The 23,575-nt window shown below is 45.1% G+C and overlaps 1 protein-coding gene across 1 annotated transcript in view; it reads left to right on the plus strand.

The window, feature by feature from the left end:
* Nucleotides 1-23,575, plus strand: part of EMB2083 (AAA-type ATPase family protein) — a 56,974-nt gene that overhangs the window by 17,461 nt on the left and 15,938 nt on the right. The window contains exon 10 of the mRNA XM_086818012.1: nucleotides 25-156. Within this exon, the coding sequence (XP_086674138.1) occupies nucleotides 25-156 (132 nt within the window). The remainder of the gene's footprint in view (nucleotides 1-24; nucleotides 157-23,575) is intronic.

Raw genomic sequence — 23,575 nt, forward strand, 5'->3', positions numbered from 1 at the left:
GACCATGCTGCATGCTTCATGTAGATGTGTACAATATGGGCTGATCAGTACAACCAGGCTAGAAAAGTGGCACGATATTATGTCTTTTGTGGGTTATCTGATTGCAAAGATATATATGGCATGTTTCACTGCTGGTCAGAGCTGGAGCGTTATTATGTAAGTTGCTTGTACTTGAGAATTTGTTCTCATTTTATGGTCTGGTTCCCATCGTTTCTGTATGTCAAAAGCCTGCCAAAACTGTGTGGATGGTTTAAATTTTTGCTTTCAAAACCATTGGTCAGAATTTTATGCTGGACTTGAATCGTTCAAACAGATACAACTGAAACCTCCATTGTCAATTGTGCACACCTTTTACGGTTCTATTCCATCCAGCCATGTGTTTTACATCTCTCTCTCTCTCTAGGAGGACACTAGGAGGACATGGATACAGCCGACACACGAGCTTGGTACGAAGATGGCTTTCTATAGAGATCATCTTCTCCAGCTCACGGAGGATGGGTTTGTGATTAGACCCAGCTACATGGATACTCATCTTTCTCATGGGGTACGGTGTGCTATTGGTCAGATGCGCACATCCTCACACCAGCTAGAGATTGAGACTGGCAGATTCAGAGGAGTACCAGCTGAGGCCAGGATTTGTCAGCTGTGCCAGATGGAGCCAGAGACAGAGTTACATTACATATGTCACTGTCCAGTATATTATGAGATACGAGGCCGTTTTCACTGCCTGTTCAGAGAGGGCTTTGGACCACTTTCTAGAGTCATGAGATACCAGGATCAGAGATGCCTCGGATTGTACTTGCTGGAGCTGCGTAGACATAGAGAGGGTCTCCTGAGAGGGAGGGGATCAGAGAGGGAGAGACACCTACAGAGGCAGATTACAGACTTCTTTCGACCAGAGATTGAGCAGTCAGGTCAGCAGGCATTGCAGCTAGCCCCAGAGTACAGCCGCACACTGATTGATCGGGCTATAGAGCTGGGGCGGTCCAGGCGCCCCAAGATGAGAGGCCCATCTCGACACCGGCGGAGACTACAACAGAGGATCAGGACCATACTAGCACGGCATGGGAGACGTCCAGTCAGAGTACTCACCATGGAGGACATTGAGGATATCCGCCATCGACCGATGAGAGACATCTTTGGATAGTGATGTGTATGATGCTTACCTTTGTTGCTGGAGTTTTCCTCCTAGATGTTATCCATTAGGAGTTCCTGGTACCGTACTTTTCCTCATAGTTGTTTCAGTTTCAGTTAGTTGTTTAGTTGTTTTTAGCTTTCCTTACACAGACATTGTATCAGATCCACCAATTGTTGTAACCTTTTTGGTCTCATAGGTCATTTTGGCCTTTTGAAGACGTTAATATATCATTTCATTTCATTTCATTTCTCTCTCTCTCTCTCTCTCTCTCTCTCTCTCTCTCTCTCTCTCTCTCGGAGACCAGAGCATGTGGAGTACGGGGATCCACCCTGCGCTCGGGGGGGGGGGGGGGGTGGGGCGGGGCTATGCAGCTCTGTTTAGCCCACATTTTTGCACCACTCACAGTGGTTCGGAGAGATGAGGAGGCCGGGCACATGTGGATGTGACTGTCTGCCGGGGCAGCGGCTTGTGCATGTAGAAGTGCGCTACTTTCCATCAGAGACGTATAGCTATGCTCAAAGCTGTTTCTTGGATGGGAAGCCTTCCTTCATGGCACTTTATGCAGACATTACGGAGTTTTCCAGGCTATAGTAATTCTTATCCTAGGAGACTTCAATGCACGGACAGGGAGCAGTCAGGTTCAGCTCTTTGATGTTGACAGGGATCCCATCATTCTACATGAGCTAGACCTCGAGGATATAGGGACATGCAGGACATCACATTATCTAGGTCACTAATTTTATGGCCTACGTCACATGGAGTTATCACATATAACTGCATGACTAGATGGCCTGCCTTAGGTGAGCTCACTTCATTCCCATATGGTGGAGGCTCTAGTACAGCAGATTACCTGATGAGCTGTGGGCATCCACAGGGATTTTATAGATGCCTTTTTTAATGACATTTTGGTGTTTTCCAAGAGCAAGGAAGAGCACAAGATGCGATGGAAAGTGGTTTTTGATGAGCCGATGAAGCATAAGCTCATGATTAATGGAAAAAAGAGTGATTTTTTCCTCTAAGAGATTTACTATCTTGGATACATAGTGTGTAAAGATGGCCATGTTGTGTGAATGGATCCTGCGAAGATCCAAGCCATTAAGGATTGGTAGGAACTTAAATCCTTACATGAGATTCACAATTTTCTTGGTTTATGCTCTGCAATGATTGCCTCTCCATTGCATGAATTTACCAAGAAACGAGCCATGTTTAGATGGATAGAAGCTCAAATTGATGCTTTCCATAAGCTCAACCATTATGTCCGGGCCGGTTTTGGTGATCCCCGACGTGCAAAAAACCATTTATTGTCGAACGTAATGCATGTCTCTCCCCCCCCTCCCCCCCCCTCTTCCTCTCCTTAATGATATATTATTAAGGAGTATTTTTGATTGTACAAGCTTCATGGGCACCTTGTGCCAGATTTCCAATACAAATAAAATGAAAAAAGATGCCAAGCACGGAGTATGTGTCGGTGTAGACCCGATAGCAACTGCCAAGGGAAGCCTCGTGTAGTCCAAACTCCAATGTCATGCCATACGCAAGCTATCCTTCAATCACTGGTCATGGAGCAAAGCACGCAAGAACTAGGACCCAGTTGTAGACACCCGTTGCACGTGCACGCAGTTGGATAACCGGAGTGTCCAGACTAGTCTTTGTTTTCACGGGTACGTGTCATGGCCGGCCATAGTCAAGGTAGCATCTTCCACGAATTGTATGGGGTCCCCTCGCTCTCACGTTGTCATTGGCTACAACAGCTTGAGTAGAATAAAAAAGGTTATGGGCCTCTCTATAGTGCACTCCACTGAATAGAAGCACCATAGAGCAATGGGGATTATTTATGGCAGGCAATAGTCACTATATAAGTAACTTATGGGTTATTGAGGATACTGATATATATGATAGTTGGTCTGTGCTTGGACTAGAGTGGACTTACTCTTGCTATGGACATGACGGTTCACAGGCGGTCTTGCCAAGGGTCCCTTAGGACAGGCTCTAGTGGTATGGGATGCCAAAGCTGATTGGCATGGCCTGTGGGTAGTGAAACCAATGAAACCTTAGCCCCTCGCTCTGGGGAGATACTAGATGGAATCTTTGATTGGGAGGAGAGTGTGCGTGCACCCTTCTATGTTGTTCTAACCTTGTGTTTAGTTTGTGTATTGGGTGATCCTCCGGGAGGGGTCTTACTGTCCCTATCCAAGCAGGCAAACCAAATAGTTCAGGCCAAAACATTTGGGAGGCATGCAAACATGAAATGCAATGCACAATTTGTAAAGGAGAATCTCCTATTCATGCAGCTTGTACCCCACGGCTGTTCCGACGTACGTGAATCTTGTGTGTAGACTCCAGGCTCAAGACATAAATCCTAGCCACCATAGGAGCTAGTCTAGAGTTCAAGGGCTCATATCCAGAGCTCAAAGGCTCAAAGCTCAAAGTGTAAGTTTATAGAAGTGACGTGTGAACTAGAAGTAATAATTCTCCACACGGGGCACTTTTTACCTTTGTATATCAAAGGGTTTTTTCCCTTGTGAACACACCCTTATGGTGTGTAAGTGACCTTTAAAGGTCACATCTTGTACTTTGCACCTTATCTCATTCTCATTATTGTGTGTGCATCGTGCAAGCTCACCCTCACTCTCTTTGTTCAGTGTGCACTCTATGCTTTTTTGCCAAACCTAGATCTAACCCTAAACCCAACAGTGGTATCAGAGCACAAGTTTCAGCCCGCCTTGTCTGAGCCCTACGAGCCCGTACCAGTCTGTACATCTTCGCGTGACATCTGTATAGTTATCGTACCTTGCTGTCTGTATTGCCAGTATTAGGCATTTCTAACACCTATGCCCCTCTGTTACTACACATGCGCCTTTGTTCGTACTGTGTGTTGGGTATTCGGAGTGTCATTTGTGTGAATAGCCGTTGTACGTGTTTACATTTGTGTCCACTTATGTGTATGTGTGTGTGAACCACCTCATAGAGGGGTCACAACAATATCTGGATATTTATGTGATGACATGAGCAATGATGTCAAGAAGAGAATCTTTGTAGTTATAAAAGATACATGTGCTTCATTGAAAAATCAACTAATACATCACATCAATTCGTCGTGTACTTTCTCTCTCTATCCTTGTGATTCTTTCCCTTCTCTCTCTGTCACTGACTGCTCCAACACAGTAACAATGGTTCCCATCTTTGAGCCTCCATAGGTGTGCTAACCCTAACCCTAATGAATGCTACAGTGGTGCTTGCTGCTTCACAAGTGCATGCTGTTGTTGTGGATGTGCCACTTGCTCTCTGCTCTTGCATACGTTTGCTAACCATCAACTGCTATCTCCTATGTAGCCTCTTCTGACCACCATAGCATTGCTCTAGTTGACTACTCAAACCACTGAGCCTTCTCGCTCGTGAACTTCTACATGCAGGCTCCTTCTCAAGTGTTTTTGTCCTTCTAGAGCCTAATGCCTGCGTTTCCACGTTCCCATGCGCAGACCTCTCTCACCACGTTGTCATCTACGTCGGGTCAGCTCACATTCAACAGCAGCAAACAAACCCTCCTGGTTACGGTGCCCTCTGCGCCGCCAGTGTTCCTCCACTGTCTGCTTCAGCTGCGCGCACCACCTTGCCTGTGGATCGGTGCGCTGCTAGAAGCTGTCTGTTTTGCCAGCTTCAACGCCTTCTCCACCTGCCCACGTGCTCGCCCATGCGCACAAAACACTAAAACAATAAGGTTTTTCAAAACCTTAATGGTGCGGTGAGAATGGCCATCAATTACTCTCCCCTGCGGAGCCTCTTCTGACCACCATAGCGCTGCTCTAGTCAACTACTCAACCACTGAGCCTTCTCGCCCGTGAGCTTCTACAAGCAGGCTCCTCAAGTGTTTTTGTTCTGCCAAAGCCTAACTTCTGTGTTTCCATGTTCCCATGTGCCGCTAGCCGGGCTGCTGCTGCGTGGACCTCCTCTGACCTCTACGTTTTGCCATCCTTTGCCTTGGGGCCGGGTTGACTTTGCGTGTTTCCAGCGCAGGCCTCCCTCACCACGGCATCATCTGTCTACGTCATTCATCTCACATTCAATAGCAGCGAACAGACCCTCTTGGTTATGGTGTCCTCTGTGCTGCCACATTCTTAGTGCTCTTCCATTGTCTGCTTGAGCTGCGCATGCCACCTTGCCTTTTGATTGGTGTACTGCTAGAAGCGGTCTGTTTTGCTAGCTTCAACCTGCTGCCCACGTGCTCGCCCATGTGCACAAAACACTTAAACAATAAGGTTTTTCAAAACCTTAATGGTGCAGTGAGAAAGGCCACGCTGCCCTTTAAAATTTCAAATATTTTTCAATATAAAAAAGCTTGTTAAGTGTGAAAGTCCACTATAAGAGGGTGTTCACATGGGGAAGAAAGGGCAGCCATTTTTTGGCTACATGCATTTATTTCAGACTTCACCAAATGCCCTTGCAACATGGGCACATTCTTTTACACCAACACGAGCTTCTACGTCATCACTGTCATCATTTGTGCTCGGGCCCCAACATGCAGTGCCTTGGAAGCATGCCAGCATTGAGGGGGGATCCTTCCTCAAAATCCTTTTTTAGTTTTGATGTAATAATGAAGGTATGTGTCACCATTTGGTCCCTTTACCACCTCTGATCGGTGTTTTGGGGGAAGCCCACACACAAAACAGAACCAAGGTGAGAATGGGGATTTTCCACAGAAGAAGGGTTAAGCTCAAAGATAAAAGCATTGAAGCATGGGCACTTGACAGGAGCTTTTATGGGCTTCAGGTATCATCAAAAAGAAAGCTTTATGGGCACCCTGCATGGACATGTGGGTCAATTTGTAGCCCCACAAGGTCAGTAAAAGTTAGGCGCCCACCTTTGAGGGATATTTTTAATAGCAGGGAGTTAGGACACTAAAGATGGCCAAGTTCTATCATTTATAGAGACATTGGTTAAAGAAAGCTAAAAAGGGGATATTTTAAGCAACCAAAACCACTTTTGGAGAAAAGGAAAAGCATGGACCATACTTTTAGAGCTAGCCGACCTCAAAAGGGCATGGGCTGAATCTTTAAAAGCAAGGAGGGGGAGCTCTTTTGGTAGATGCGCACAGATACACAGGCTGGTTTTATCTCTCTCTTCACCCGCTTTTGAGTAGGCCGACAGCAGTGCGCTGGCTGTACAGAAACAGTGTAGTTCTCTCCCCCTCCATTTCTCCACTGGTTGCTGCAGAAGCTGGCTGTACAGCAGCACCTTCGGCAAGGAGCTGGCCGTACAGTGATAGTGTTCTCCTTCCTACTGGTTGTTTTCTTCGGCGGTCAGAGCAGGCTGAGTAGAGTTTTTCTTCCCTCTTTTGCCCTCAGGACAGGCTGTAGACAGTGAGCCATTTTGAGGCAGATTCGGGGATTGATTGGACTGATTGGTGGAACTGATTTGGCTTGGCTTTGTGAAGAAAGCTTTGTCAGAGTTTCATGTGTGCTTTGTGGAAAGCTACTTAGGATCTGTGGAAAATCCGGTGCAGCTTGCACCCTCACCTTGGATTCCTTGTAAAAGCTTCTACGTGACAAAGATGTACCTATGGGGGGCTGGCCGTTCCGGCTAAGTGTGCTGTCTATTTATATATTTGTGGCTGTATGCTATTATACTCCTTCTGCACATGAAGTGTTTCTTCCCCAATTTGGGTCTTTGAGTGTGCTTTTTGGGTACAGTGGTATCAAAGCTCAGCTTCTCTAGTTGATTGGAGAAGAGCAAAGATCTTGGAAGGACCCGTATATGAGCATAGGCTTCCTCGGAAGCAGAGGCTTCCTTCCAACATTAAGGAAGAGAAAAGATCTCAAGTGGGGACCACATCGACCATCAATTGCTATTAAGAATGGCCAACCTATTCACTTATTGAGTCTTGTGTTAAGAGCATGAGTAGTATACAACTTAGCCTAAGGATTTATGGATTCACCGAATTTATCCTTGAAGTTTGAAGTTGGCTTTATGTGCCCGTGTTTAGCACTCTTTCCATATGGATATTGTGGACTATATAATCAAGCTTACAAGCAAGCTATATGGAGATATATCTCAGGATATCTTATGGATATGGTGAGGAGATATTTCTTTTAGCTTCATGATGACGAACCTAGCAAAGCAAGGCTAAGTATAGTTTGAGTTTTGGAAAGTTGGTGCTTTTTGCAATTTATTGTAAGTGTTTTTGGACACTTAACCCTTGTATGCCTGTACATGGAGAATTGTGTGTTATTTGCCTTGAGCTGTTTCAAGTAAACACTGTTAATGCTTGAAAAGCCTAGTTTATATGGTTTTCATATGGATAAGTCCAAGGACAATGGACTAAGCTTATGGCATATCTTTGCTCGAGGATCGATACATATATGTTGGCTTGGCACATCTATATGGTTATCATGTGCTAAGTTATTCTTGAGATTCATATACAGCTCATGGCTCCCTTTATTGGGATGAAGTACGTCGTTGGCTCCCTTTATTTGGGATTTATTGGACTTCCGGAACTCATGGATATCTCATGGATGGAGGATTTTTTTTTATGGATTTCTATTGACGGCCGAAATGCTGTAAAACTATTCGTGGCGAAATGCTTGCTAAACTATTGGTGGCCAAAATGCCTATAAACTATCTATATCTTTATGGAGCACGAGGATATTTATGCCTGTGAGTGATTCTTCTCTTATGTTTCACACTTGAGTCCACCTCTCCTTGAAGGTCTATAGTCAGAATACTACCACGGAGTGCAAGTGGTAGAGTGAACTTAAGTGCACCTCTCTTCCAAGGTGTGTGGTCAGAGTACCAACCTGGAGTGCAAGTGGTAAGAGTGAACTTGAGCCAACCTCTCCTCCAAAGTGTATGCTCAGTATCAACACGGAGTGCATGTGGTAGAGTGGACATGACGCCTCATTGGCAGGGGACTTATCTCTACGTCAAGGGTCATGTGGACTAACATCTCATTGGCAGGAGACTGTGTCTACACCAACTGTGACCATGATGGACTCACTCATGGAAGGGTGGTTACCCTGGTGAGTAATGACGTGAACTCATGGAAGGGTGGTAACCCTGGTGAGTGAACACGTAAACTCATGGAAGGGTGGTAACTCTGGTGAGTATTATCTGAACTCATTGAAGGGCACTTGCTTTGGTGAGTACCGACATAGAAATATGCCTATGATATCTGGACTTATGGGATTGTTTCGTCTCGCCCATTTATTTGATGATTTTTTTCAATCATATTGGATTGCTGTCACTAGCCTGGACATTTCCCAATATAAAAGGTGCCTGGTGTCTATTGAACCTCTTGGTGGAAGTATTGTTTACTATGGCTGTGGTTGGATGCTACAGATTGGCAGTGGATCCACTACACTGCAAGAGCAGTGCTCTTATGCCTCTGGTTATGTCACTATAGTGTGAATTTTTATCCATGTGACTACAGAGTGAATTGTTATTCATTGGCTTCGTAACTAAGCAGCACATAGATGAAGCTGGATTATGTATATTGGACCATATATATTACATCATATGGACTTCTACAGTTGTGGACAACTGCTTATAAGGAGGGGATGTCACCATTTGGACCCTTTACACCTCTGATTAATGTTTTGGGGGAAGCCCACACACAAAATGGAACCAAGATGAGAACGGGGATTTTCCATAGAAGAAGGGTGAAGGTCAAGGATAAAAGCATTGAAGCCTAGGCACTTGACAAGAGCTTTTATGGGCTTAGGGTATCATAAAAAAAAAGCTTTATGGGCACCTTGCATAGACATGTGGGCCAGTTTGTGGGCCCACAAGGTGAGTAAAAGTTAGGCACCCACCTTTCAGGTATATTTTTAATAGTAGGGACACTAAAGACGGCCAATTTCTATCATTTATAGAGACACTAGTTAAAGAAAGCGAAAAAGGGGATATTTTAAGCAACCAAAACCACTTTTGGAGAAAAGGAAAAGCCTGGACCATACTTTTAGAGCTGGCCGACTGCAGCTAAAAAGGACATGGGCTGAATCGTTAAAAGCAAGGAGGGGCAGCTCTTTTGGGAGATGTGCACGGATACACAAGCCGGTTCTCTCTCTTCACCCGCTTTTGAGCAGGCTAGCACCAGTGTGCTGGCTGTACAGAATGTTGCATGCGTGGAATCCTTGTTGTATTGATCCGCAGCCCTAACCTGATTAAGAACAAGATGCTGATTTAAACATGGTTAAGACATAGGAGAGAGAAGAAGAGAGAGATCGGTGTCAGGGTTTTTCTTTATTTTATTTGGTACGAAAAGGTTACTAATGAATGTACATGGTTGAGCCCTTGGTCAGCCCCATAGGGGTGACCTTTGGCCCCTTTACATGATAACTACTGATGACTTCTATGACTTGATGATGAATGAACTTGATGAGATGCTGTATTAATGACGTTATGCTTATATATGGCCAAAGAGGTGCTAGTTGGCCTGTTTCCCTGCTGTCGGCCAGTTTGCTTGGACAAGTGCTTAATAAAATATTACTTATTGCTGCTGTGCTTACTTAAATGCTGCCCACTCTTCTAGCCATTGTTTAGGAACTGGTCGCCGGCTGCCTGGGTATCAGAAGGGCTGCCGACTGCTGCTGTAGAGGCTGCTGACTGGTCACCAAAACCCTCCAATGATACTTATGCTGATGGTGATGCTGAAGATGATGATCCTGCTGATGAAGCTGAGGCTTTCGCTAAGGATGATGATGATGATGTAATGCTATGGCTGCTGATGATGAGAATGATGCGGTCGATGATGACACCTATACGCTGTCCTAACTGCCGGATTAGTCAGGGATAAAGATTCTTCATGCCGAAGATTAGCCATGGCACGGGCGTGCACGTGACATAGAAACTATGTGGTTCTCTCTATCCCTTTCTCAATTGGTTGATGCAGAAGCTGATGGTGCAGCGGCACCTTTGCAAGGAGCTGGCCGTAGATTGACAGTATTCTCCTTCCTGTTGGTTGTTTTCTTTGGTGGTTGGAGCAGGCTAACTACAGAGTTTTTCTTCCCTCTTTTGCCCTTAGAACAGGCTGTAGACAGTGAGCTGGTTTGAGGCAGAATCGGGGATTGATTGGAGTGTTTGGTGGAATTAACTTTGTGAAGACAGCTTTGTCAGAGTTCGTGTGTGCTTTGTGGAAAGCTACCTAGGGTCTGTGAAAAATCCGGTGCAGCTTGTATCCTCACCTTGGATTCCCTGTAAAAGCTTCTACGTAATAAAGTACCTACGGGGGGCCAGCTGTTGCGGTTCAGTGTGCTGTCTATTTATATATTTTGTGGCTTTCTACTGTTATACTCTATTTGCACATGAAGTGTTTCTCTCCCCGTCGGGGTCTTTGAGTGTGCTTTGTAGTTACAGTATGTGTGCTGTGAGTTAGTCATCTCCCATAATGCTTCGTTATTCTTGATCAAAGCAAGGGGGGATTATTGCGTATGAAACCAATATAGGTCATGGTTCACTAACTCCTAGAGTTACCTTGGCCCCTGAATCTAAGTTGGGGACAAGCTACATGAACCTCTGAGCCATGCTAGGATAAGCCTTTGAGCCTATGAGCCTGTTGAGAACATGCTCACTAACCTTTGTGCCAAGCTTACCAGCCTCTGAGCCAAGGTAATGAGACTCTGAGCCAGCAACCATGAACATGCCTAGTTTGGACCAAAGATGGAGCATGTGTATTCCTGACTATTAGAGGTTCCTCATCACACTCTCACCTCTACTCTGAAGGGGGATTTGTTGGGTATTCAGAGTGTCGTGTGTGAATAGCCCTTGTATGTGTTTACGTATGTGTACGTGTTTGTATGTCTGGTGCCATATGCGTGTGTACCCATGTTTGTGTGTCCACCATCTTGTCCAGTGTGTATCCATTTATGTTTATGTGTGTCCACTTATGTGTGTGTGTGAACCATGCCATAGAGGGTTCACAATAATATCTAGATATTTGTGTGTGATGACATAAGCAATGATGTCAAGAAGAGAATCTTTGTACTTATAAAAGGTACATGTACTTCATTGAAAAATCAACTAATACATCACATCAATTGGTCGTGTACTCTCTCTCTCTCTCTCTTCGTTTCACCCACCCTGCATTTCGCCCCCCCTCCCTTTCTCTTCGCTTATCTCTTTCCACCGGCCTTCTCTCTCTTCGCTTCACCCACCCTCTGCATTTCGTGCCCCCTTTCCCTCTGCATTTCGCCCCCCCCCCCCCCCTTTCTCTTCGCTTATCTCTTTCCACCGGCCTTCTCTCTCTTCGTTTCACCCACCCTGCATTTCGCCCCCCCCCCCCCCTTCTCTTCGCTTATCTCTTTCCACCGGCCTTCTCTCTCTTCGCTTCACCCACCCTCTGCATTTCGTGCCCTTTACCCACCCACCCTTGCTCAGGCCCCCAAGGCAGCAACATAACTCTCTCCTGCACCTGTAGCTGAGCATCTTGTAGGTCGCATTTTTTGAGTCTCCCCCAAAGGGGAGAGGGTACCCTTGAGGGGGGGCTCCTTCCACCAACAGCCCTCTCCTTTATCAGCAGCAACACATGGAAAGTAAGAAGTCTTTTGCCGCAGTCCCCGCTTCACGATTACCGCCCATTCTGATAGAATGTGCAGCGGAAGAAGGGAAAGTGGAAACACAGGAGGGAGAGAGAGAAAGATGGAGAGGAAACACAGGTGAGAACCTGCTCTCAATATCATCATCAAAAGGAATACATGTCCCGAGCAAGAGGGGAGAACCTCGTAAGTGAGGGACTGCAGCTAGACAAGCTAGGCAAGCAGTGAAAATATGAGGGAGGCATGCCGGCTATATATACCTCTACATGAAGGCAGCCGACTAGGGATAAAAGACCTCCACGACTGGGGAAAATCCCAAGACCATAAAATGGGTAATAAACATGGGTAAAATATGAGTGAGGGGTGACCAGCCCCTCTGACTAACATGGTCAGCCCTAGAGGCTAAAATAGGACACCAAATAGGAAGCCAGCAAGTAGGGGATGATGTCTAACAATGTCTAACACCCCCTCTCAGCACCGGATGCTGAGCAAACTCCAAGAAGCCAGAGACGCCGTCCTCGATCAAAGATGAAAGACTGCAGAAACAGGTACCAAGAAAGCTCCACAAGCAATCTCCTCAGCAACTCAGCTACAAAAGCAACAGAACAAGCTGCCAGGTACACCGTTCCTCTGGAAGAAAACAACCATATAGGCTGCGACGTGCTGCTCCAAATAATGGTTCCAAACCCAAGTGTAAGAACACTCCCCGAAGTCGAATGTCGTGTATCCAGCCTGGAGAAGGTATGAAAAACCTGAAAACCAACCAAGAACAGATCCTGTATATAACCAATCTTGGGAGAAGCAAACTGCTCCTCACTGGAACCCTCAAAAGAAATAGAGTCAATCTGCTCCAACTCTGTACCAAGAGTAGCCAAATGCTGTATAAAAGCATCCTCTGAAAAGGTCGGCATCGCAAGATGTAAAGACTCTGTAGAAAATATGGGGTCCATCTGCCCAAACTCCATAACATGAGTTGCCCAATGCTGTACATAAGTACACGCCACTGAGGTGGGCATCGCAAGATGAAAGGATTCCACATCCCCCTCTGAAAAATGATATCGTCGGACTGGTACAAGCCCAACCTGATTCTGATCCAAATCCAAAAAACTCTGGAAGTACCACTGTGCCCCAGGCACGATTAGCAACCACAGATCCAAAGCATCCCAAAGGGTCCAAAAAACCATCCTCCAAAACAACAAGCCATCAGAACTGGCAGGGGGAGGGGCATCCTCAGAAGCATCACAAAGAGAGGCAGAGGTAGACTCCTCACAATGAGGAAGGGAAGCAGGAATATAAACTGTAGTGGCAACAAAGTCTTCAAAAGCATCACAGATAGCAGAAGACTGTTCCAGAAGTAGAACCAGATCCCAAGAATCAGCAACAGATAAAAGATCCATGTGAAAGGATCACACCGCAAAAGGGCAAAACACCCTCCTTGTTCTGCAAATACTGCAAAGAACACAAGCTCGGACAAAATAAACTCTGCTCAGGATCTCTGAAAAGATCACTGCTCTCCTCCAAATAACTGTAAACTCCTGTCAAAGAAGAATGTCTCCACAGATACAACACAGCTCCCGAAACTGATCCTCAAGTGAAGTAGCTGGAGAAAGGCCCCCTCTGAGTGTAGAAAACTCCTATGGGAAGCAAAACGCAGCCAAAACACTGCTATCCAGCAAAAATAGCACTCCACCGCCAACAGAAGGCAAGGAACATGTAGAAACCGGGAAACTGTGTAGGCCAAGAACAAAACACAGGTATAGATGCTCCAAAATCAGCAAAAAACACTGACTGAAATCTGAAATTCAGAATCCTCCTCAAGTACCAAACTGCCTCCAAAGCCACAATCCAATCAAGAAACCCCCTCTGCAAGTGATCTGTGTCCACCGGAGAAGAAAACGCAGCCAAACAAGGGCTACAAACCTGAAAATTCAGGCCAACCAGTGTCCACACCTCCTATGAGGAAAAACGCTGAAGAGAAGGTACCTTCGGGTCCAATAGATGAAGCCCAAGTGAAGGTAGAGCTACAAGCAAGATCGGTTCAGAAAAAACGCAGCAACCATGGCTGCAAATCTGAAAACGCAGAGGTATAAGGGGCTGAATATGGAAACGCTGAAGAAATAGGTACACCCAAGCCTCAGATCAGCAAATCAGCATCAGAAACCTGTAGAAGAAAAAAACGCAGCAAATATGCTGCTGTTGGCCTGTACAAAACATGCGACCAGCACTACAGGGGGGGTATGAACGCTGAAAATTGCTGAAAACTGCTGTAGACAGCCACCTGAAGAAAAACGCAGCAACCTATGTGCTGCTGCCCTTGCTGAAAATGCAAAAACGCAGGTCTGTCCAGGGGTGGAAAAAACGCAGATATGAAGAGGTATAGGAGGGAGCATCCAACGCTGAAAATCACCGGCGCTCTGATACCATGATAGAATGTGCAGCGGAAGAAGGGAAAGTGGAAACACAGGAGGGAGAGAGAGAAAGATGGAGAGGAAACACAGGTGAGAACCTGCTCTCAATATCATCATCAAAAGGAATACATGTCCCGAGCAAGAGGGGAGAACCTCGTAAGTGAGGGACTGCAGCTAGACAAGCTAGGCAAGCAATGCAAGCAGTGAAAATATGAGGGAGGCATGCCGGCTATATATACCTCTACATGAAGGCAGCCGACTAGGGATAAAAGACCTCCACGACCGGGGAAAATCCCAAGACCATAAAATGGGTAATAAACATGGGTAAAATATGAGTGAGGGGTGACCAGCCCCTCTGACTAACATGGTCAGCCCTAGAGGCTAAAATAGGACACCAAATAGGAAGCCAGCAAGTAGGGGATGATGTCTAACAATGTCTAACACATTCCTCCACCCTTGAGCAAGCCGACACCATGGGAAGCCTACCTCATGCAAGAACTGAAGAAACTCCAGGGAGAATTAGCAGCACTGAAACACGAGACTATCAAGAAAGATAAACAAATCAACGAACTGAAAGTGCAAGTGCAAGCCATGAAGACGAAGCAAGAGGAAGCACGAGAAGGACCCATACCTACAACACTACAAACAGAAATGACAAACCATGTTTCAAAGGTAAATTCAGTTAACTCACAAGATTTTGTTAAAGAAGTCATATCAGCGGTCAAAGAAAAGGAACGAATGGAAAGTAACAAAAAGGTAATCAGAGTCGGTGGTCTTCCTCAAGGCTGGGATAGGGCAGACATAGCTCAAGAGCTTCGAGAAGACTACATATTAGATACAGATGTACTTACAGCACAACTGAGCAAAGTAGTCCCCTTCGTGGACTTAGGAGACCCTATCTCTATTATAGTAAAGGGTACACAGGCAAAAGTCTCCTATATGGACAACAATGAGAAAATAGCAGTGATGAAGCAAACAAGGTCTCTCCAAGGGACAAAGGTATGGATAGCTGATGAACTCACCCCGCTACAACTCAAGAACAAATCGGCAGAGCTGAATAAAGTTAAAGAAGCAAGAAAGAATGGCAAATGGGCAATATACAGAGGAGGACAAGCAATCATTAAAGAATTCCGTACCCCACCCCCCTCAAGAGCAAATCCATCCATGGATGAAATATAGCTATTTTTATTTTGAACCTCAATTTCGAACTAGATGCAATAGAACCCATTGTAATTTAAACTCTTAAGAGTATTAAGAGTTCATTTTGAGTTATTTTTTTTCCAGTTTTATGCCTCTTTGGCATCGATACCCAGAGTGGAATGTAAATGGATGTACCTGATCTGTCCCATAGGTCGGATTCGGCCTCCCGTGGACGTTAATATAACTCTCTCTCTCTCTCTCTCTCTCTCTCTCTCTCTCTCTCTCTCTCCTTGTGATTCTTTCCCTTCTCTCTATCTCAATGACTGCTACAACACAGTAACAATGGCTCCCGTCTTTGAGCCTCCAGAGGACTTGCTGAACCTGCAGATGCCACATCAATAGTTAATTTGGGAGTCTTTCAAATTTTGGTGAAACCGATTTGCAGCCACTAATAAGGACAAAGGGATCAATCCTCTCCATCCTTCGGAACATAGAGGGTACTCTCAGTCGGACTATTTTGAAACCGTGAGCATCCAAATGTAAATGTATCTTTTGTACCAAGTCTAGGAACTTGCTTGAGACCATTGGGTGCCTTTCTCAACCTCCATACCTTGCCCATCGAGTCCGCCGCACTTTTGAGAGAGAGAGAGAGAGAGAGAGAGAGAGAGAGAGAGAGAGAGAGAGAGAGAGAGAGAGAGAGAGAGAGAGAGAGGAGCCTGCACAGTCGACGATCGTGCAAAGTTCGATGTTAGAGAGCAGGTAATAGTTTTAACTTTTTCTTTTTGGAAACCTAGTTAGAAATCAATGATGTGTCGTGTTGCTTGGCATGTAACGCCGAGGACTGGCTAGGTTTAAGAGTTGTCTGAGGAGCCACCTTGTGTGGTGCTTATCACTAGGCATTATATTATATTATTCGATTATATATGCCGTTAGATAAGTATGTCCTCCAGCTTGACAATCATTCGTATCACTCGGTCATCGTTATCGTCATAGTAGTGACACCTTCCCATGTTGGCAAATTAAGATCGACACTGAGTCGTACTACTCGATCGTAACGTGTCATCTGTGAGCCATAGAGTGGGGTATATGATTTGACCCTAAGTCATATTGCTCAGTTGTTTGGATCGTCTCGAGGGTTTATGCATAGCATGTTAGGGTTCGACTTTGGGTTGTATCACTCGACCATCACGTGTAGTTCTAGTTCATATTGTATGTGCGCGTAAACTTTGACATTGTGTCGTACTGCTCGATTCGTAACATGCCATTGTTTGCATTGTATGTGAGTGTATGCTTCAACATTGGGTTGTATTGTTTGATTGTAACGTGTCATAGATTGTAGTTCATATTATAATTTGTATGTCTATCTATTCTATGTTGTTTTTTTAATACACATTGTTGATTCTCTCTCTATATATATCTAACGTGTCTTGTTTACTATGAGTCTCAATCTCCATGTTCTCTATCCACAATCCACATCATCTATTCTCTCTCTCTCTCTCTCTCTCTCTCTCTCTATCTATCTATCTATCTACAAACATAGATTATCTATCCAATTTTTTGGTCTCTCTATCACTTTAGTATCTAAAATCTAATGTAGGTCTGATGTTAGGTTTCAAGTTTGTTATAAAAATATGGTTTGCCATATAAATTATTTTATACATGTATGATGTCTTAGGGTGTTTAAATTACACATATTAATTATTTGAGGCACGTCGCTCTCTCTCTCTCTCTCTTTATGAAACACACATTAAAAGTGTAGTTTGCCATATATATATATATATTGATTTATGCATTCAATGGAAATTTGCAGAATTTGATTATTGGGCTTTTAATAATTTGAGAAAATTGGGGCTTTGAAAATTTTCCAAACATTAATGCTTTTAGAAGCTTACAAAAATTGGGACTTTGACAAATTTTAGAAAATTGGGACTCTAAGTGGACCATAGGAGCAACGAAACCCGTTTCAAATCATATGAAACTGACCGAAACTTTTACGAAACGTTTCAGAATATGAAACTCGTTTTTTATTCACCTAAAATTTTTAAGGCCCAAAAACCTTACATGCCAGTTTCATACATACGCATTTCCGAAGCGCATTTTTCCTTGTTGCTTGCTGCTCAACTTGCACTCGCACGTCCTTTTCTGCCTGCCGAAGACTGGTCGACCATCTTGAGAAGGACGCTTCAACCTTGGCCATGGCCTAAATACATATTTTCATGTATATTCTATACTTATATTTTTTGCATTTTTTGTATGAAACTTTTTTTTGACATTCCTTTTTTGCTTGGTAGTGACTCGTTGACCATCTCAACAAGGACGCTTGAGCCTTGGTCATGGCCTAAATACATATTTTCATGTATATTCTTTATTGAAAAATATATATATTTTTGCACTTTTTGTATGGAACTTTTTATTGGACGTTTCAAAAAATTATGAAACTTCTAAAACCATTTTGAAACCCGTTCAAAATCACGCGTTTCTGAAACTCCTGGTAACTATGAAGTGGACATTGGAACTCTCTTCATGAAACACTCCAGGAAAAACATCCACCGAGCATGCACAACACCGCACACCGACACTTCGTCTATCAAGTGTACCACAAGATGTAATTGACTAGTGAGGATAGTTCTTGGGAGGTCTCCTCTATCATGCACACTACCTTCGCTGCCATTACTCGGGCTGTATCAATAGTGGATGGATGGATCTCCTTGGAACTTATGTACCTAAGATGGATTTGAGTCCATTTAATTAGTATGACATGTCTCACAAACTAGCACAACATGTTAGAAATTTAGTTTTTCATACCTCACCACCGCTCCCATTTTGTAGAGAGCCTCGCGTACTTTTCGATCTCCAGACCCACTGATGCATATGGGAAGAATGAACTACGTAACACAACATTGCAATCAATGTTATGTAATTACAATGAAAGACCATCATACCACTTATTTAAGAAGGGAGTCTGTTGTGGCAGATACAAGAATGGTATATGATGGGTGGAAGGCGATGGAGAGGTCAATAGTGATGATGATCTCGCACATGATCAGGAGTAAGCCTTTAGTGCCACATGAGATTGTGTAAGCGGAGATAGGGGTTTCCCCTATCGTGATAGAGGCTCTTTTCCAGACAATGAAATACTGGTACAGATTATGGGAGCTCCGGGGCTCCCACTAGATAAATAGCCCCGGATTGCTCTCGAGTCCTCGAGAAAGCTAGCACTCCAATGTCCCAATTTTCTTAAATTTGTCAAAGCCGCAATTTTTGCAAGCTCGTAAAAGGATTAATTTTTGGAAACATTCAAAGTCCCAAATTTCCTACAGGTTGCCAGGTTGTAGGTTGGGGCCTAGACTCTAGCTCTAGGCATTGAGGCATTGGGCCAATAGGTCGGGTGCTCTATGACATTGGGAGCCGGGGCCTGTTAGAATATGCAACGGAAATGAGACTGAAAATTGAGATCAGAATATGCAAAAATGTTGGAGAAGAGATGTGGTCTAAAACTCTAGTATATACACGCTAAATCTGGTACAATACGTTGGGGGGGCAAGGTGCCCATATATATATGGCCAAGAGCAACCAATCAGCCTTGTCTAAACAGGCCGACAACCCCTACATGGGGCCCCATGACCAGCTGGCTGGCCCACAACTAGCATGACTTGGTCGGCTGGCCTCCATAGCTAGTTGCCTCCTACAGGCCGGCCAGAGAAAAAAAAAACAGCCTCCAACGCACGGCTATAAAACTGGGAACAAATGGGAAAAAAAGTATGGACAAAATCGGGGACAACTCCCGCGAGCGAGCTCCCTCACTCCCTATGGTACAGAAAGGAGAGGAATGCTAAAACCCGCTCTCAGCTCCTCGATGTGGAACCAATCCTAGTGAGATGGAGTGCTGATGGAGCATCTGCTGAGGAAGAGCATTCGTGAAGAGGTCTGCCGCATTGTCCTGAACCGATAAGTTTTTGATATAAAGAGGCATCAACCTGCTCACAAGGGTCATGTACAGTAAGTTTGATATTTGGGTCCATTAGAGATGAAATAGGCTTGCAGTTCTCCATCCCAAATATCCTTACTGGCAGTCATGTGGAGCACATAGCCGTGACGAAGGCTGCCTTGTCAGAGGAGTTTGAGATGATGGATTTAGGCTTACCCCATTTCTTTTTGGGATTAGAGATTTGGCAGACCCAAAGGAGGTTCTTTGTTTCGCAGCAGCGATATGTTCATGAGTTGTTGGAGGCCTAGAGGATAATCAATGTGACCATACCGCGTTCTCGAAAGGGATACAAGTTCAGATTTGCAACTGATCTCTGGAAGCCTTGTCTCTGGAAGAAAGCATCAATCTTCTGGTTCCTAGCCCTGGGAACCTATTTAAGACCATACAAGGCCTTCTGCAACCTGTGAACCATATCTTTTGTTCAAGAATGCAGATTTAACATCCATCTGATACACCGGCCATTGGCAAGGGCAAGAACTGTTCGAATCGTGGCCATTCTTACTATCGGTGCAAAAGTGTCCTCGTAGTCGATGCTTGGCCGCTGAGCATAGCCCTTAGCCACAAGTCTGGCCTTGTGCTTGTCCACAGACCCATCGGACTTATACTTGGTCTTGTAGATCCACTTGACACCAATGACTGACTGTTTCGACGGCCTCGGAACCAATGCCCACCAAGTCTTCTAGGAAAGAGCTTCCTTAACTGAAGTAGGTTGAGGTCCATACTCCGTGGTCCACTCAGAGGGATACTCTGTCGCATCAGACTCTCGAATGGTATCCAACAACCACTTCGGTACTCGGACAGAATGCAAAACCACCTGCTGCTGCTGTGGCAAATCTCCAACCACAAGATCAACCTCTCCTACTGATTGAGGCTAGCTAGCTGGAACAATAGCCCGAGACTCATCCTCATACTCATTGGGCTCTCCAAGAAGCCGTGGCTCCTCAACAGTGGAAGCTGGAACATGCTCATCAAATACAACATCTCTGCTGACAGCAACCTCATGTCAGCAACCTCATTCCACTCTGGGTCATGTAACCTGTAGCCTTTGGAAAGAGAGTTATATCCCACAAAAACAAGCTTTTGGGACTTGGAGTCAAGCTTCCCTCTCTGCTTCTTGAATGTGAACATAGGCATCACTCTCAAAAACAAGGCAATGGGACACATCCGGTTTTTTGCCAAAATAAGCCTCAAATGGAGTCACCTTAGGCATTGCAGTCATTGGAGATCGGTTGATGACATGGACAGCCGTAGCCGTAGCCACAGCCACAGCCACAGCCACAGCCACAGCCACAGCCTCAGCCTCTCCCCAAAGTGGACAAGAAAGGTCGCGATGCTCCAAAATCGTCCTTGCCATCTCCACCATAGTTCGGTTCTTTCGCTCAACCACTCCATTCTCTGAAGGAGACCTAGTATTGGCCAACTCCCGCTTGATGCCATTCTCCGCACAAAACCTCACAAAAGCATTAGAAGAGAACTCCCCTCCTTTGTCAGCCCGAACAGTCTTCATGTGCAATCCAGACTCCTTTTCCACCAAAGCATACCAGTCCTTGAACCGAGCAAAGGCTTGTTTCTTATGTGGCAGAAAGTACACCAATGTGAACCTGCTACAATCATCCACAATCTGCATGAAATACAAGGCTCCTCCTAAAGATTGGCTCTGCATAGGTCCACATAAGTAAGTGTGAACCAACTCCAGTGGTTTCAAAGCCCGCCTGGTAGCTTGCTTCCGGAAAGACTCCCTATGCTGCCTCCCACAAATGCAGGAACTGCAATGTCCCCGCATGCTGCCAACATCTGGCAAGCCATCCACCATCCGGTCCCAAAAAGCCTGCCACCCACAGCACATCCACATTCAAGTGGCCAAAACAAAAATGCGACAAATCACTGAGCTGAGAACCTATAAGAGAAGAGAGTGTTGAGAGTTTGTAAATCCCATTCTCCACGCTGCCTTCCCAAACTACCTGGCCTGTTGCTTTGTCCCGGATAGTAATTGAATGCTCATCAAACTCCAACAGCATGTCGGACTTGCAAACCTCATGCACTGACAAAAGATGAAAGCCAAGTGATGGATATAGAACCAGGGAGGAATGCTTCTCCTCTCTGCCATTGGGAACGATCTCCACCCTTCCCTCATTATGAATCGGAATAGTGGACTTGTCACCAATAAAGATGTGATCTGTTTGCGTCTGAAGGTCTTGTAACAACTCTCGGGAAGGAGTCATGTGCCTGGAAGCACCAGTGTCTAGAGTCCACTCCCGAGTATCCCCAACGGTGAGACCAACCGTCTCCTTGCTCGAAGAAGATGAAGCTCTAGTGTCCATAATCTCCAAGTGCAAAAAAGCTGGAGTCTTCGCAACTGCCAGTTGAGAAATCTGCACCTTTCTCGGTGCTCCATCAAGGACATTTGCTCCAGTAGTGACCCTTCCGGCCACAATGGTTACAGGTCTGCTCGGCCTTCAAGGCATCACAATTTGAGTTGGGCTTCTTCTCAAAAGACTTCAACTGTGAAGACTTTCCCTTTGCCCGTGTTGTTGTTGCAGCCTTTCGACCGCTGGCTAGTCAAAGCCTTAGAACCTCCGTCCTGTGGAGGGTTTAAAAATCGCTCCTCCTAGTCCAAGACCAATGGCACGAGTTCCTCCTAAGTAATGGTGCCGAGCCTCTTGCTAGTGATCAAAGAGGAATAGAAAGCTTAGTATTGAGAGGATAGATGAGACAACAGGGTGATGGCCATATCCTCAGATGATATCTCCTTCCGAGCCTGAAGAACCTCTTGCTGAAGAGCCTGGAGTTTGTTGATGTGCTCTTGCATTGTTGAAGACTTTGCAAGATTCATCGCTCGCATCTGCACTTCCAAGGAAAATCTCTTCATGGGTGATACCCGATTGTATAGAGGGGCCATGTGTTGCCAAATCCCTTGAGCTTGCGTAATGTGTTTGATATGATTGATCACTTGGGGTGTGCAGTTGAGAAAGATGAAAGAATATATATACCTAGATGAATCCAGGAACATGCCCAAATTCACCTTTTAGGAACGTGCATGTTATATACTCATGGTAGTCAACCCACAAGACTATATAACTATCAACTCCATTATGCATAGTATGGACTAGATACTACGACATCCCCACTAACGTCATCAGTGCCCAATAGTGGGTGTAGAACTCTGTATCAAGATATGCTCTCTCTCTCTCTCTCTCACACACACACACACACACACATAAGAGCATATATTCACACAAAGCCCTTCGTACTGAGTTTCTATCAAACCTCCGGAGATGCAGGGCAGACTCAGCTATAATGAAGCCTAGCACTAAGGGAAGTAGCAAATAGAAAGAATTAGACAACCCTTACATGGGGCTCCACGACCAACAAGACCTCGTCGGCCAGCCTACCAGAGAAAAATACGTCTACAAAACTGGGAACAAATGGGAAAAAAAGTATGGACAAAATCGGGGACAACTCCTGCGGGCGGGCACACTCACATCACAGGCCCTCACTCCCTACGGTACAATATAGTACAGACAGGAGATGAATGCTAACATGGCCTTGGGCTAATGGTAGGCTTGTTAGCATATACATCCCTCATGTATGGTGCTTGAATTAGTCATTTCAGACTTGTAGAAACCTTTTTGTGTGGAGTGTGATTCATTAGGAACTTGTATTGGGGTTGTCCTAAATCAAGAGGGACATGCCGTAGCTTATGAAAGCCGCCATTTGCATGATGCCGAGCTTTCTTTGGGCATCTGTGAGGAGGAGTTGTTGGCTGTAATTCATGCCTTGACCATTTGGAAACACTACCTTCTTGGGGCTGATTTTATGGTCAAGACACGTCATCAAAGCCTGACACAAACAAAGTTTTCGGAGAAGCATATGAGGATGACAAACTTCTTGTCCATGTTTCATTTTCAGATTATGCACACTCCAAGAAAGAAGAATGTGGTGGTAGGTGCATTGTCGAGAAAGCCATATGTGGATGTAGCGTTATTTACCTCACATGGAGACTTGTCTGCCATGCGTGAACTGTACCATAGAGATGCTGATTTTGGGCATATATGGATTAATCTAATGGCTAGTTATGCACACGCCTCTTGTGTGATCATAGAGGGGTATCTCATGAAGAATAATTGCCCCTGTGTTGTGTGAAACATGAGGCCAAGGATGAGTGCCATGCTCCTCCGTATGCATGGCATAGGGGTATCATACCTACTACACGCATGACGGAGCGCTATTTCTTTTGGCCAAGTATGCGCAAGAATATTGAGGCATATGTACGTGCATGCATCACATGCTAGAAGGCAATTTTGATAGGCAAAAGGCCTCAGGTTTGTTGCTGTTGCCCATTCCCTCATAGCCATGGGAAAGAATTGGAGTGGAC

This window comes from Cibotium barometz, chromosome 24 (assembly GCF_041138505.1).
Source record: "Cibotium barometz isolate CiBa-2024 chromosome 24, ASM4113850v1, whole genome shotgun sequence".
Lineage (NCBI taxonomy): Eukaryota > Viridiplantae > Streptophyta > Polypodiopsida > Cyatheales > Cibotiaceae > Cibotium > Cibotium barometz.